At 42.7% G+C, this 15,541-nt stretch overlaps 1 protein-coding gene across 4 annotated transcripts in view; it reads right to left on the bottom strand.

Annotated features, from left to right (window-relative positions):
- Positions 1–3,094, bottom strand: part of CDC16 (cell division cycle 16) — a 47,215-nt gene extending 44,121 nt beyond the window's left edge. For all 4 annotated transcript variants that reach the window (XR_003968664.1, XM_030314559.2, XM_030314545.1 and 1 more), the window contains exons 1-4: positions 2,917–3,094; positions 1,207–1,261; positions 1,006–1,103; positions 19–57 (exon numbers count right to left, since the gene is read on the bottom strand). Coding sequence is in view for 3 of the 4 variants with exons in the window: in XM_030314559.2 (XP_030170419.1) it covers positions 19–57; positions 1,006–1,103; positions 1,207–1,261; positions 2,917–2,964 (240 nt within the window). In the remaining variant the exon portion in view is untranslated. The remainder of the gene's footprint in view (positions 1–18; positions 58–1,005; positions 1,104–1,206; positions 1,262–2,916) is intronic.
- Positions 3,095–15,541: the final 12,447 nt, after the last annotated feature.

Here is a 15,541-nt window from a genome sequence, read left to right as displayed (position 1 = left end):
AACAGATGGCATACTTACATGGCATCTAGCTGCGAGGTAGCGGCATGCTTCGTACAGCTAGGAGAGAAAACAATCTGTTAAGGAGGTTACGGCAGGAAGACGCAAACACAGTACTCGTGAGACGTAAACTATATAAACTCTGGAAGAACGGCATAAAAGTACTAGCAGTTAAGAAAACATGTGCAAGGGACAGAGGTGGAGGGGCTGGCCAGCATTCCAGGCACTGAGCAGGGACACTCCTCTATGGGACTGCAGACAGTCAGTTTGCACATGTTACTTGTACTGGTGGTGGTGGTAGGTTCGACACCGACGGAGAGAAACCACAGGGACTCTGGTGCCTATGTAGGCGGTGGGAAATCTCTGATTGATACTGTCAGTGCTATAATCAGGTCTGTGTTTCTGTGTTTTAGGAAGACCACTCTTGTGATAGTTTAAAAGACTGCTAAAAAGAGTCAGGGAAAATGGAAGTGGGAAAGATATTATCAAAGAAAAGAGACAAGAAGCTAAAACAAAACAGACAAATTAAAGGCCTGACATGTATGAGCAGTAATGAAATGGAAAAGAATATCCATAATTTCAGAGTTACTTAGAAAACAGAATTTTCAAAACTGAGTGATTAGATTGGGGGACAAAAGTGACTGAGATTAGGAATAAGAAAATTTTTCTTTACATTCAATAAGAAAAATTGAATCCTTTTAAATAACTTTGACATTTAATCTAATGATATTTTTTTAATTAATACCTTTCATTTTTTTTTAAGTTTATTTATTTTGAGAGAGACAGAGAAAGGGCTCAAGAGGGGTAGAGAGGGAGAGAGAGAGTTCCAAGCAGGCTCCATGTTGTCAGTGCAGAGTCCGATGCAGAGCTCGAACTCACAAACCATGGGATCATGACCTGAGCTGAAACCAAGAGTCGGACACTTAAACAACTGACCACCCAGGTGCCCCTCATCTAACAGCATTTTTGAAAAGTTTGGGAAGCTTTAAAGTTCACACAATCACTTACTTTGTCCAGTTTTCGTGACCGAAGTGCATGAGCTGCTCTGTGATATTGCGCTGTCAGGTAAAGACACTGAGCCAACCAATAAATGTCCTGGGGTTCCTCTGGAAGGAAAAAAATCACATAAATGGTCAGAGGCACAAGGAAAGATAGAAAAGTTTTTAAAATATAGAAATCAGAAAAAAAAAATTACAAGTTGTCACTTACCATGAGAGAGTGAAGCTACTTTATCTGCCCAAAATAGAGCACTTTGATACTGTTGCTGTATCAAAACATAAAAAGTAACCACCTTGTTATTTCAATAGTTTTAAACAGATATCTAATATCGTTAGAATGCTATATAATAAATCAACATCTTAATACAATTTTTTACATGTAGCAAAGGTCTACCAATCTTATCTCCATTTTACATCTCAGCTAGGTGAGTTTGGTTCAAAGGTACAAAAACATTATTGTAGGCTCTTTGATACATACAGCTCAAGAAGGTAGGATTTTTTTAAACTTATACATTGTAAAAATGTATAAGCAGGTATCTAAGACAGTAGATAATTTAAACAATTATTTTGCAGTTATCTCCTCATTAGCAACGTTCTGTCTTTGTACAGTTCTTGAACACCAGCTAGGTACTCTGTCACCAATCTGGGAAAAGGAATGCTTATGGAATGGTTACAAATCTGCTCAAGGTAGGTGCCCCCAGGGTGGAAACCGGACCTGTCTCATCTCTCACTACATCCCCAGAACCAAAAGGAAAGTGCTCAGAAGCACCTGTTCAGTTCAACTGACTCACCAACACAAGACCCTAACATACCGCAGGCATCTGGCAGTGTTATGTCACATCCATTAGAAACATTTCATATCAAATATGCTTTTCCCTCCCCTTCCTGGTTTTCAACTTACTTGGAGAGTATAAATTTTATAAAACTAAATGACCTTGGGGCGCCTAGGTGGCCCATGTCCTGATCTCAGGGTTCTGTTGGTGGTTTGAAGCCCCAGGCTGGGCTTTGCACCGACAACGCAGGGTCTGCTTGGGATTCTCTGTCTCCCTCTCTCTCTGCCCCTGCCCTGCTAGCGCTCTCAAAAACTAAACGTTAAAAGCAAACAAACAAACAAACTACCTGACCTTGTGGATAAAAGTAATGCTGCTGATTCTGGAGACACTTCCTAAACAAACTGCTGCTCATTCATGGGCAGTGCAGGGAATACAGACAGAGTTAACATTTATTTTTTATTAAAAAAAATTTTTTTTAATGTTTATTTCCTCCTGAGAGAGACAGAGTGCGAGCCAAGGAGGGGCAGAGAGCAAGGGAGACACAGAATCCGAAGCAGGCTCCAGGCTCTGAGCTGTCAGCACACAGCCCTACACGGGACTCGAACTCACAAACCCTGAGATCGTGAACTGAGCTGAAGTCCGTGTGGCTCAACCGACTGAGCCATCCAGGCGTCCCAACATGAATTTGTTAAAGTACTGATTTGACACAACAGGCTTGTTTGTATCTTTATTCACTTAAATTCTGCCAAATAAGAATTACAACTAAGCTTCTCGAAACTTTTCCATTAGCTAGCTAAATTCAAAGGCCATCCTGCAACTTTCCTCCTAAAATAACCCTTTAACTTCCACTGAGCAGTAAGTTTGTACTGAGCACCCACTGCGCGCAGCAGTTAGGACGGCTGCAGAGCGAGAGTCAACACGTGTAAAGCTCGCGCTGCGCTTTGGTGGCTTGCGCTCCCAGGGCTCCTCATCCTCCCAGATGCAGAGAGGGCTGAGGGGCTGCCTCCCTCCCTTCCGGGGCTTCAGCCCAGGCCCCGCCGGACGAAGCGCCAGCAAGACCCTGATGACAGTTACCCTGCGGGCAAGGGCTCGGGCGCGCTGGCCTCAACGAGCCCCGGGGCCTGCGCTACCCGGGTTGGGCCGCCCACCTGGTCCAGGTACTGCCGGACACGCTTCCGCAGCCGCTCCAGGTTCATGGCCGCGCGGCCGGAGAATCCGGCAGAGCGTGGTCCACCGCCCCCGCGCGCGCCCTCCTTTCCGCTGCCGGCCGGGCCCGCCCCGAGCCCGCACCGCTGTCGCCAGCTCCCTGTCCGGCGCCGCCGGGATCTTCCGCTCCCGCCAGGCCCCGCCCCGGAAGTCCTCCGCAAACGCGTTCCCTCCGGCTCCAGATACTGGGGGCGCGCTGATGGTTCCGGCGCGCTCCCGTGACCCTTGGGTTGCCGGGGTTTGGGGACCACGGACGCCTTTTCTCCCAACTGGAGGGCTCTGGTAGCACGGCCGGTTGTTGTGTCCGGGCGCCGTTCGCTCTTTAGCTCGTTCTGGGGGGCGGGGCGCTCAAGGCCGGCAGCCGGGTGGCAGCGGGGGCGTGAAGGGGGGTGGCCCGCCTCCAGGATCGCCGCGGGGGTCGCCACGCTTCCCCGTCATGTTGTCTTGCGGCCCTAGGGCCCGAAGCCCTAGGTAGAGGAAGCCGAGACCAAAAACAAGTAAGCTAAAAGGGCTGGCCAATTAAAACTTTGAATGGAGTGGGATTCGGCAATGAAAGGGAAGTGTTGACACCTGCTTAGTGAGGGACGCCAGCCCCCCAAGGACCACACACCCTGATTCCACTGGCGAGGGTTCGCCCACTGACTGAACCCTACTCAGGCGACCCTCAACCCCGGTGCAACCAGACCTCACTGTTGGACTTCCACGTGCCGTTCTGCATCGACCCATTTTAACAGGAATTCCCGTGTCAGTTCAGCCGGAATCCCCCACCCTCCATGTGTGCTCTCCCCTGACGTATGACAAAGTCCTCATCGCCTGCATCCCCCAGTCGGGTCTGATCACCTCGGCTTGCCTTCAGCAAGAGTCCTGTTGGTTCGGTTTATCTTTTTAATTTTTATTTTTGTAAGTTTACTTATTTGAGAGAGGCAGAGAGAGTGAGTGGGGCAGGGGCAGAGAGAGTCCCTAGTGGCCTCTGCACTGTCAGCGCAGAGCCGACAGCGGGACTTGATCTCACCACGGTGACCCTAACAGTGAGATCATGACGAGCTGAAACCAAGAGTGGAGGCTTAACCCACCAAGCCACCCAGGCGCCGCCGCATGGGTGGGTTTAGACCGAATCCCCCACCCTTAACTCTGATGTTTCCTCTTAATAATATTCTATTCAGAGACCCCCACCTTGCTCCTTGGCTATAGATTCCCGCTTGGCTTGTGCTGTATTCAAAGTTGAGCCGGATCTCTCTTCCTCACTGCGGATTTCCATCACAGTTGTCCATAACCCTATGGTGATAGTTCCCGGGCTTGAATAAAATCTTCCTTCCCATAAATCACCATGTCATTTCCAAACGTGAGAGGATTTTCCCTAGGTATCTTGTGCCTTTTGAATTTCAGACTATGTACATGTATTACCTTTTAAAGGTAGCTAAAACCTTTATAAATAAAAGGCCTAAAAAAGAAAGAAAATGCAGAATAACTAAAAGAATATAAAACTACCCATAAAGAACCCCACTCACTCAAAAATTCTTCTCTTAACACTTCTGTGAGTAATCTGCCATGTCTTTTTCTATGCATGCACATACACTGGTAACATGTTGAAATTTCTTCTTCTGTATCTTTCCCTTTCCTTCACATCTTCCCAGAAAGAATCACTGTCAATTATTGTTATACACTTTATACTCTCCTTTCTGTGCTTTGAATGTACATATACACATTTACAAACATCTTTCTTTTCTAAAACATGATGATGTAATGTGTAATAACTCTGAGAATTGCCTTGTTCACTTGTATACATTAGAGATATTTCCCTGTCAGAACCTGCTTTGTTCTTTTTATGAACAAATATTTCACGAAAAATGTTTCATGTTATATTCATCGGACCAAGCTGGATTATGATGCTATACAAACTAATCCTTCACGTCATACCTGAGTGGCTGTGATGGTTAATTTTATGTGTCAATTTGGAGCACAGGATGCCCATATTTTTGGTCAAACATGATACTGGGTATGTTTGTGAGGTTTTTGGACAAAACTAATATTTGAATCAGTAGACTGAGTAAATAGATTGCCGTCCCCAATAAGGGTAGGCCTCATCTAATCTATTAAAGGCCTGAATAGAACAAAAAGGCAGAGTAAAAGAGAATTTAGTCTCTGCCTAACTGCTTGAGCTGAGACATTGATCTTCTCCTGCCTTGGGACTCAGACTCAGAGAAACTCACACCATTGGTCCTCTCAGGTCCCCAGCTTACTGACTTGAGACTTCTCAGCCTCCATAACTGCATTAGACAATTCCTTATAATAAATTATATATGTACACACACACACACACACACACTCACACACACCTCTCTCCATGGCTCCATTTCTCTGGGAAACTCAGATTAATACAATGGCCATTTCATTTAGGAAATCTTTGAGCTCCCTAAGTTGGGATTGTGTGTCCCTCCTATACTTTTTAGTAACACTCTGTATTTTCCTCATAGAAACACGATGGTAACTGCCTGTTCTTTTTTCCATATCACTCTGAAGTCTGTGTGTTCCTTGAAGGCAAATGCTAAGGATGAATGTGAGGAAAGGAAAATAAATAGAATTTCCTTTATTAGTCAAACCACACTTGGGCAAAGTTTTAATTTTGTTTCCTAATCTCTAGTCAGTACCTGAAATAAGTCTCACCTGACTAGCATCCAGGTGTTGGCAGTGCTGTTTTCCTTCTAGAGGGTCTAGGGAAGAATCCAATTCTTGGGCTTTTCCAGCTTCTAGAGGCCGCTTGCATGGCTTCATTATCCATCTTCAAATCTCTCTTTGACTTTGATCTTCTTACCTCTCTCTTTCATTTATGATGACCCTTGGGATTACATTGCACCCACCCAAATAACCCTGGACATTTGCCTTCTTTAAAATCCTTAACCACCTCTGCAAAGTCCTTTTTGCCATTTGAAACAACATTCACTAGGTCAGAAATTTGGTATCTTTGGGGCTGTTACTCTGCCCTCCACACTGCTTAACCAAGTCAGTCACCCAAAGGCATGCCTTTATTACACAGGGTAGGAAATATAGGTGGATCAGAGAAAACCCACCCTTCCTACTTGAAACCAATTTAAAGTACATGGACCACCCTTCCCAGGACCATCTTGTCTGTTCTTTCCAGCACCATAGCCCGTGATGTACCCACTCCTTGCTGGAGGATAGCCTTGGGATGGGGAGGGCAGACCTTTCAGATGCAACCAGAGGCAGAGGAGTAGTAAAAGTACAGACTAAGAAAGCCCTATAAAAAACTCAGACCATGGGGCACCTGGATGGCTCAGTCGATTAAGTATCCAGCTTTGGCTCAGGTCATGATCTCACGGTTCATGAGTTCGAGCCTCGTGTCAGGCTCTCTGCTGTCAGCACAGAGGCTGCTTTGGATCCTCTGTCCCCTTCTCTCTCTGTCCCTCCCCCTCTCATTCTCTCTCGGTCTCTTGCTCTCTCAAAACTAAATAAACATTAAAAAAAAAAAACCCTCATGGGATAAGAATCTATTTCCTACAGCAGCTATTCCAAAGAAATGATATATTATTGTTTATAGGATTATATAGGATTTAAGTAGACTCCTGAGACCATCAAGGAAGCTCCTAAATATACTGATAGTCATTTTTGGTTATGAACCTTTTTAACTCTGAAAACCACGTCTTAGTTTAGGATTCAACACCTAGCCAGTAAGGTAAGATTCAATATTTGCATTCATCCATTCATTCTTTAAGTTGTTATTGGGTGATGCAGTATTTAGTATAATGTACTACTCCCTGTGTTTTAAACACATTATCTCATGTAATCTCACATCTAACACAATGGAGGAAGTGTTATCATGATGTAATAATATGAAATATATAAATACACAAATGTATATGAATAAACAGGTAATAGCATAAGAAAGTTATGAAAATTCACTTGCCCAAAGTGGAAAAGTCTTAAATATCATAATATCTGATACTAATCCCACAACTTTTTTTTTTAACGTTTATTCATTTTTTTAATTTTATTTTTTATTTTTTAAAATTTACATCCAAATTAGTTAGCATATAGTGAAACAATGATTTCAGGAGTAGATTCCCAATGCCCCTTACCCATTTAGCCCATTCCCCCTCCCACAACCCCTCCAGCAACCCTCAGTTTGTTCTCCATATTTATAGTCTCTTCTGTTTTGTCCCCCTCCCTGTTTTTATATTATTTTTGTTTCCCTTCCTTTGTGTTCATCTGTTTTGTCTCTTAAAGTCCTCATAGGAGTGAAGTCATATGATTTTTGTCTTTCTCTGACTGCCTAATTTCACTTAGCATAATATCCTCCAGCTCCATCCACATAGTTGCAAATGGCAAGATTTCATTCTTTTTGATTGCCAAGTAATACTCCATTGTATATATATACCACATCTTCTTTATCCATTCGTCCATCGATGGGCATTTGGACTCTTTCCATACTTTGGCTATTGTTGACAGTGCTGCTATAAACATGGGGGTGCATGTGTCCCTTCAAAACAGCATATCTGTATCCCGTGGATAAATGCCTAGTAGTGCAATTGCTGGGTTGTAGGGTAGTTCTACTTTTAGTTTTTTGAGGAACCTCCACACTGTTTTCCAGAGTGGCTGCACCAGCTTGCATTGCCACCAACAATGCAAAAGAGATGCTCTTTCTCCACATCCTTGCCAACATCTGTTGTTGCCTGAGTTGTTAACGTTAGCCATTCTGACAGGTGTAAGATGGTATCTCATTGTGGTTTTGATTTGTATTTCCCTGTGATGAGTGATGTTGAGCATTTTTTCATGTGTCGGTTGGCCACCTGGATGTCTTCCTTGGAGAAGTGTGTATTCATGTCTTTGGCCCATTTCTTCACTGGATTATTGGTTTTTTTGGGTGTTGAGTTTGATAAGTTCTTTATAGATTTTGGATACTAACCCTTTATCTGGTATGTCATTTGCAAATATCTTCTCCCATTCTGTTGGTTGCCTTATAGTTTTGCTGATTGTTTCCTTCACTGTACAGAAGCTTTTTATTTTGATGAGGTCCCAGTAGTTCATTTTTGCTTTTGTTTCCCTTGCCTCTGGAGACATGTTGAGTAAGAAGTTGCTGTGGGCAAGACCAAAGAGGTTTTTGCCTGCTTTCTCCTCGAGGATTTTGATGGTTTCCTGTCTTACATTCAGGTCTTTCATCCATTTTGAGTTTATTTTTGTGTATGGTGTAAGAAAGTGGCCCAGGTTTGTTCTTCTGCATGTTGCTGTCCAGTTTTCCCAGCACCACTTGCTGAAGAGACTGTCTTTATTCCATTGGATATTCTTTCCTGCTTTGTCAAAGATTAGTTGGCCATACGTTTGTGGGTCCATTTCTGGGTTCTCTATTCTGTTCCACTTATCTGAGTGTCTGTTCTTGTGCCAGTACCATACGGTCTTGATGATTACAGCCTTATAGTACAGCTTGAAGTCTGGGATTATGATGCCTCCTGCTTTGGTTTTCTTTTTCAAGATTGCTTTGGCTATTCAGGGTCTTTTCTGGTTCCATAAAAATTTTAGGAATATTTGTTCTAGCTCTGTGAAGAATGCTGGCGTTACTTTGATAGGGATTGCATTGAATACGTAGATTGGTTTGGATAGTATTGACATTTTAACAATATTTGTTCTTTCTACCCAGGAGCATGGAATATTTTTCCATTTTTTTGTGTGTCTTCTTCAACTTCTTTCATAAGCTTTCTATAGTTTTCAGTGCATAGATTTTTCACATCTTTGCTTGGATTTATTCCTAGATATTTTACGTTTTTTTGTGCAATTATAAATGGGATCGATTCCTTGATTTTCTTTCTGTCGCTTCATTGTTGGTGTATAGGAATGCAACCAATTTCTCTGCATTGATTTTAGATCCTGCCACTTTGCTGAATTCATGAATCAATTCTAGCAGTTTTTTGGTGGAATCTTTTGGGTTTTCCACATAGAGTATCATGTCATCTGCAAAGAGTGAAAGTTTGACCTCCTCCTGGCCAATTTGGATGCCTTTTATTTCTTTGTGGTGTCTGATTGCAGTGGCTAAGACTTCCAATACTATGTTGAATAACAGTGGTGAGAGCAGACATCCCTGTCTTGTTTCTGACCTTAGGGGGAAAGCTCTCAGTTTTTCCCCATTGAGGATGATATTAGCGTTGGGTCGTTCATATATGGCTTTTATGATCTCGAGGTATGATCCTTCTATCCCTACTTTCTTGAGGGTTTTTATCAAGAAAGGATGCTGTATTTTGTCAAATGCTTTCTCTGCATCTGTTGAGAGGATCATATGGTTCTTGTCCTTTCTTTTATTGATGGGATGAATCACATTAATTGTTTTGCGGATATTGAACCAGCCCTGCATCCCAGGTATAAATCCCACTTGGTCATGGTGAATATTTTTTTAATGTATTGCTGGAGCCAGTTGGCTAATATCTTGTTGAGGATTTTTGCATCCATGTTCGTCAGGGAAATTGGTCTATAGTTCTCCTTTTCAGTCAGGTCTCTGTCTGGTTTTGGAATCAAGGTAATGCTGGCTTCATAGAAAGAGTTTGGAAGTTTTCCTTCCATTTCTATTTTTTGGAACAGCTTCAAGAGAATAGGTGTTAACTCTTCCTTAAATGTTTGGTAGAATTCCCCTGGAAAGCCATCTGGCCCCGGACTCTTGGGTTTTTGGGAGGAGATTTTTGGTTACTAATTCGATTTCTTTACTGGTTGTGGGTCTGTTCAAATTTTCTATTTCTTCCTTTTTCAGTTTTGGTAGTGTATATGTTTCTAGGAATTTGTCCATTTCTTCCAGATTACCCATTTTATTGGCATATAGTTGCTCCTAATAGTCTCTTATTATTGTTTTTATTTCTGCTTGTTGGTTGTGATCTCTCCTCTTTCATTCTTGATTTTATTTATTTGGGTCCTTTCCTTTTTCTTCTGGATCAAAGTGGCTAGTGGTTTATCAATTTTGTTAAGTCTTTCAAAGAACAAGCTTCTGGTTTCATTGATCTGTTCTACTGTTTTTTGGTTTCGATAGCATTAATTTCTGCTCTAATCTTTATTATTTCCTGTCTTCTGCTGGTTTGGGGTTTTATTTGCTGTTCTTTTTCCAGCTCCTTAAGGCGTAAGGTTAGGTTGTGTATCTGAGATCTTTCTTCCTTCTTTAGGAAGGCTTGGATTGCTATATGCTTTCCTCTTATGACTGCCTTTGCTGCGTCCCAGAGGTTTTGGGTTGTGGTGTTATGATTTTCATTGACTTCCATATACTTTTTAATTTTCTCTTTAACTGCTTGGTTAGCCCATTCATTCTTTAGTAGGATGTTCTTCAGTCTCCAAGTATTTGTTACCTTTCCAAACTTTTTCTTGTGGTTGATTTTGACTTTCATAGAGTTATGGTCTGAAAATATGCACAGTATGATCTCAATCTTTTAGTACTTACTTAAGGCTGATTTGTGTCCCAGTATATGGTCTATCCTGGAGAACGTTCCATGTGCACTGGAGAAGAATGTATATTCTGCTGCTTTAGGATGAAGTGTTCTGAATGTATCTGTTAAGTCCATCTGGTCCAGTGTGTCATTCAAAGCCATTATTTCCTTGTTGATTTTCTGATTAGATGATCTGTCCATTGCTGTAAGTGGGTGTTGAAGTCCCCTCCTATTATGGTATTACTATTGATGAGTTTATGTTTGTGATTAGTTGATTTATATATTTGGGGGGTTTCACATTTAGAGCATAAATGTTTACAATTGTTAGGTCTTCTTGGTGGATAGACCCCTTGATTATGATAGAATGCCCTTCTGCATCTCTTGATACAGTCTTTATTTTAAAGTCTAGATTGTCTGATATAAGTGTGGCTACTCTGGCTTTCTTTTGTTGACTATTAGCATGATAGATGGTTCTCCATCCCCTTATTTTCAATGAAGGTGTCTTTAGGTCTAAAGTGGGTCTCTTGTAAGCAGCATATAGATGGATCTTGTTTTCTTATCCATTCTGTTACCCTATGTCTTTTGATTGGAGCATTGAGTCCACTGACATTTAGAGTGAGTCCTGAAAGATGTGAATTTATTGTCATTATGATGCTTGTAGAGCTGGAGTTTCTGGTGGTGTTCTCTGGTCCTTTCTAATCTTTTGTTGCTTTTGGTATTTATTTATTTTTATATATATTTTTTCATCTTTTCTCCCCTCAGAGAGTCCCCCTTAAAATTTCTTGCAGGGCTGGTTTAGTGGTCACAAACTCCTTTAATTTTTGTTCATCTGGGAAACTTTTTATCTCTCCTTCTATTTTGAATGACAGCCTTGCTGGATAAAGAATAACATTTATTCATTTTTGAGAGACAGAGAGAACAGAGCGTGAGGGGGGGAGGGGCAGAGATAGAGGGAGACACAGAATCTGAAACAGGCTCCAGTCTCTGAGCTGTCAGCACAGAGCCCAATGTGGGGCTCAAACTCACTGACTGTGAGATCATGACTGAGCTGAAGCTGGGCACTCAACCGACCGAGCCCTCAGGCACCCCGAATCCCACAATTTCTAACTGCACTGTGCTGAGCACACAAGTTATAAGGTAACCACCATCCCAATTTGCCTGTGATGTGAGAATTTCAGTGCCAAAACTAAGAATTTACTATATTATATAAAGCGTGTAACTAGTGGTCATTTTTACTTTGTCATAGGACATAAAACAATTTTCATGTCCATACCAAACTACGATAAAATATGAAAATGAAAAAAAAACCCTCAGAACCATCTGGCAAGGCCACACCATGGGGAGGCAACAGTGTGCTGTTTGGAGAACAAGGGCCTTTGGAGTTAGACTCCCTTGGTTCATATCTTGGACAAGTTCCTCAAGCTCTCTGTGCATCAAGTTCCTCGTTTATAAAATGGGATGATAACAGTTCACACTTCGTATGATTGATGCATGTAAAGACTCAATGAAATACTTTGTGTAAGGTGCTTAGAATCACGCTGAACATATTGTAATTAAAATACATATGTATATCAGTGTATATTGCATCGCACTATGTTACATTATATTTTAATGCCATTTATTAGTAGCAGCCTTGCTAGCAAGTCTGAGGGATAGAAACTTGCAGCATGGAAATCTCTCTTAGCCGTCTCTCAGGTCCATCCCCAAACTGGATGGTCTGATCCAGTGCCATTTGAAGTCTGTTCTCACTTACCTTTGTGCCTATTCAGCTCTATGTGACAGCTGAAAGGCAGTAACTAGGTCACCGAACACATTTTTTGGAACCTCAGATAGGCCTGGTAAGGCTGGCCATGCAACTTGTCCTTCCTGACTTCATGTTTAGAGTCTTTATTGAATATTTTTATTAATATATATGTCCTGGTTAAAGTTATGTATTTGAGATGAATGATTAGCAAAATCACAAATATAGTCTAAAATTTTCTCTCTAAACTCATTTAAAAAAAGACAAAAAAAAAAAAACAACACTGAATTCAGTTTGGATTACAGGCCCTTAGTAACTAAATCATGTTGATGTTTCCCAGATGTGTTGAAGTACACACATGCTACCCCATTCTGCACAGCCAGGCTCTCCCACACACACATTTTGCTGCAAAGGGACTTCATTGAGTAAATACATACCTTGAAAGTACAGCTTATCACTTTTTCCATCTTGTTCTTTCCTGCTCTTGACAACAGCTATGGAATCCACTCCACTGCATTTTTTTTTTTAGGTTTATTTATTTTGAGAGAGAGAATCTCAAGCCGGCTCTGCACTTGAGCCTGACAGTGTGGCCCAATCCCACAAAGCATGAGACCATGGCCTGAGCAGAAACCAAGAGTCACTCAACCGACTGAGCTACCCAGGTGCCCCTCCACTTCACTGCATTTAAACCAAGAGGATTGGTGAGGCATTTGACTGTCTGAAGAATCTCAACCATGGACATTTCGTTTCAAAGTCCTGAGGATCTTTAAGTAATAACCAATATCTGTATGAGACAGCTCCATTTTCCAAGTATCTTCCATGCAGCATGTTAATCATTTCACACGTTCCTGTGTCGTGGGTGCATCAGTGGAGGATGGGGTCTGAGCCTCAGGGATTGGGTGCACCTCACGTGGAGGGGGCTGGCTCACTCTGAATCCTGTGCTTGCACAGCAGTCCCCTGGAGGGGCAGGCAGTGTCCTCACTATGGTAAAATTTCTATTTTTTTAAATGTTTATTTATTTATTTAAAAAATTTTTTTATTACATTTCTTCATTTTTGAGAGGCAGAGAGAGACAGAGCATGAGCGGGGGAGGGGCAGGGAGAGAGAGGGAGACACAGAATCCGAAGCAGGCTCCAGGCTCTGAGCTGTCAGCCCAGAGCCTGACGGGGGGGGGGGGGGGGGGGGGGGGCTCAATCAAACCCACAAACCGTGAGATCATGACCTGAGCCGAAGTCAGACGTTCAACCGACTGAACCACCCAGGCACCCCAATGTTTATTTATTTTTGAGAGAGAGAGACAGATAGACAGAACATGAGCAGGGCAGGAGCAGAGAGAGAGGGAGACACAGAATCTGAAGCAGGCTCCATGCTCTGAGCTGTCAGCACAGAGCTCGATGCAGTGTTTGAACTCACAAACCACGAGATCATGACCCGAGCTGAAGTTGGATGCTTAACCGACTAAGCCACCCAGGCGACTCGGTAACATTTCTATTAATGAGTCCCAAAATGTTCTAGTTAATATAATTTCTCATTTCAAACATTCTTGCTAGCAATATTTATAAGCCATATTAGTTTACCAAGTTAGTAAGCGTGGTAGGGGAAACATAATGGTGGAAGAAGGTCTAACCTAAGAAGCATGATGATCAGATCAGTGATGATGATGTGGCAGTGGGCATAGGTGGAGAAAAAGCACAAGCATAAACTAGGTGTCTGCTACAGACTGGAGGGCTGTGTTCCTCCACCAAAATTCATATGTTAAAACCTAACATACTAACACCTGCTCCCTACCTGCCCTTGGGAGGGTGGCTTGTTATTTGCACAGCAACTGCAGGCCAGACTCAGCCTGGCCAGTTGGCCCACTTGTCAGCTATCCAGGATCACACACCTTCCTCCTCCTCCCCCTCCTCACCTCCCACTTCTCTCCTCCCCCTCCCCCTTCTTCTTCTTCTTCTTCTTCTTCTTCTTCTTCTTCTTCTCCTCCTCCTCCTCCTCCTCCTCCTCCTCCTCCTCCTCCTCTTCCTCCTCCTCCTCCTTCTTCTTCCTCTTCTGCCACAGTTACAGTAAGAAGGTGCAAGGCTTTCCCTCACCTCAGATGCTCCACTGCTTAGTCACCAGGCATGCAGTTGTGAGCCCTCATGGGCCCTGGGGTACCAAGGCCCAGCCAGCTGCTGCATGGCAGGTTGGCTACACTGGTATCCTACCACAGAAGGAGCGACGCATTTTTATTTCCATAATAACAGCTTCATCAGAATTTGAATTTGCTTTCTCTGCCTTTCATGTTTCATCAGATGAACACCTGTGCACTTTGTAACCACCACATTCATCTTCACAGTTCTAAGCAAGCACATGAGGTTAAATGGTAGTCAGTGCCCATGGTGCTTATCGGACTCACCACGTGCAGGGAGAGGTGCATTATTTTAGGTGGCAGCAATTGAAAAAGATGTACGACCAGGATGGCATGTGTGTGTGTTAGGCACAATCTTTCTTCCACTTTCTCCCTTGCACCTATGCCCATGACCTAAATGCACCAATCACTGCTCAGTGTCTGAGGGGGTGGTAAAGGCCAAGGGACAGCTATAGACTGTTTGCAAAAGCTAGCAGAGTGACATGCGGCCGTGGGAAGGATGACTAACCCTCAAATTGCCCGCTCTTTTACAAGAATAATTCCCACTGCCTTCAAAATGGGACAATGAAGAATCATGTAAAGAAAGAACAGGACACTGAGATCACCAATCAAGTCACAAATTATATTAGATAAATTTTCAATCAAGGGGTTCTAAACCTAACCCAAGATTTTTTCTGATGTGTAACTAGTCTGAAGTCAGACAAATACTGGGGAACAACTGTACATTATTATTTTTATGCAATACTGAATTTTATGAAATTGTATATACATTAATCTCTGTTTTACAATTCTTTCCTTAAACTGTCCATAAAATACAGACAGGGGGTGCCTGGGTGGCTCAGCCGGTTAAGCGTCCGACTTTGGCTCAGGACATGGCTCGTGAGTTCGAGCCCCACATAGGGCTCTGTGCTGACAGCTCAGAGCCTGGAGCCTGCTTCGGATTCCGTGGTTTCCCTCTCTCTCTGCCCCTCCCCCACTCACTTCCTCTCTCTCTCTCTCTCTCTCTCTCATAAAGTAAACATTAAAAAAAAAAGAAATACAGTCAGGACAGTAATTTGAGAATTGGTAGACTCTTGTTGGCTGACATTGGAGAAATATTGAGGCTTTGGAAGGGTATAAGTAATTATTCAAAAGTCAATGATTTCAAACATCTCTGTTGCCACTTTACATGACAATTGTGTAAATTTGGAATTAACCAAATATCAACTCTCCATTTACTGTGGGTTTTATAGAGCAGGCGGTTAGTTAGGTTAGTTAGATGTGAGCTGGAGGCAAGGACGGTGATAAGTAG

Source organism: Lynx canadensis, chromosome A1 (assembly GCF_007474595.2).
Source record: "Lynx canadensis isolate LIC74 chromosome A1, mLynCan4.pri.v2, whole genome shotgun sequence".
Classification (NCBI taxonomy): Eukaryota; Metazoa; Chordata; class Mammalia; order Carnivora; family Felidae; genus Lynx; species Lynx canadensis.
Note: the sequence above shows the minus strand (reverse complement) of the source record. Positions and strands in the feature narration are given on the sequence as shown.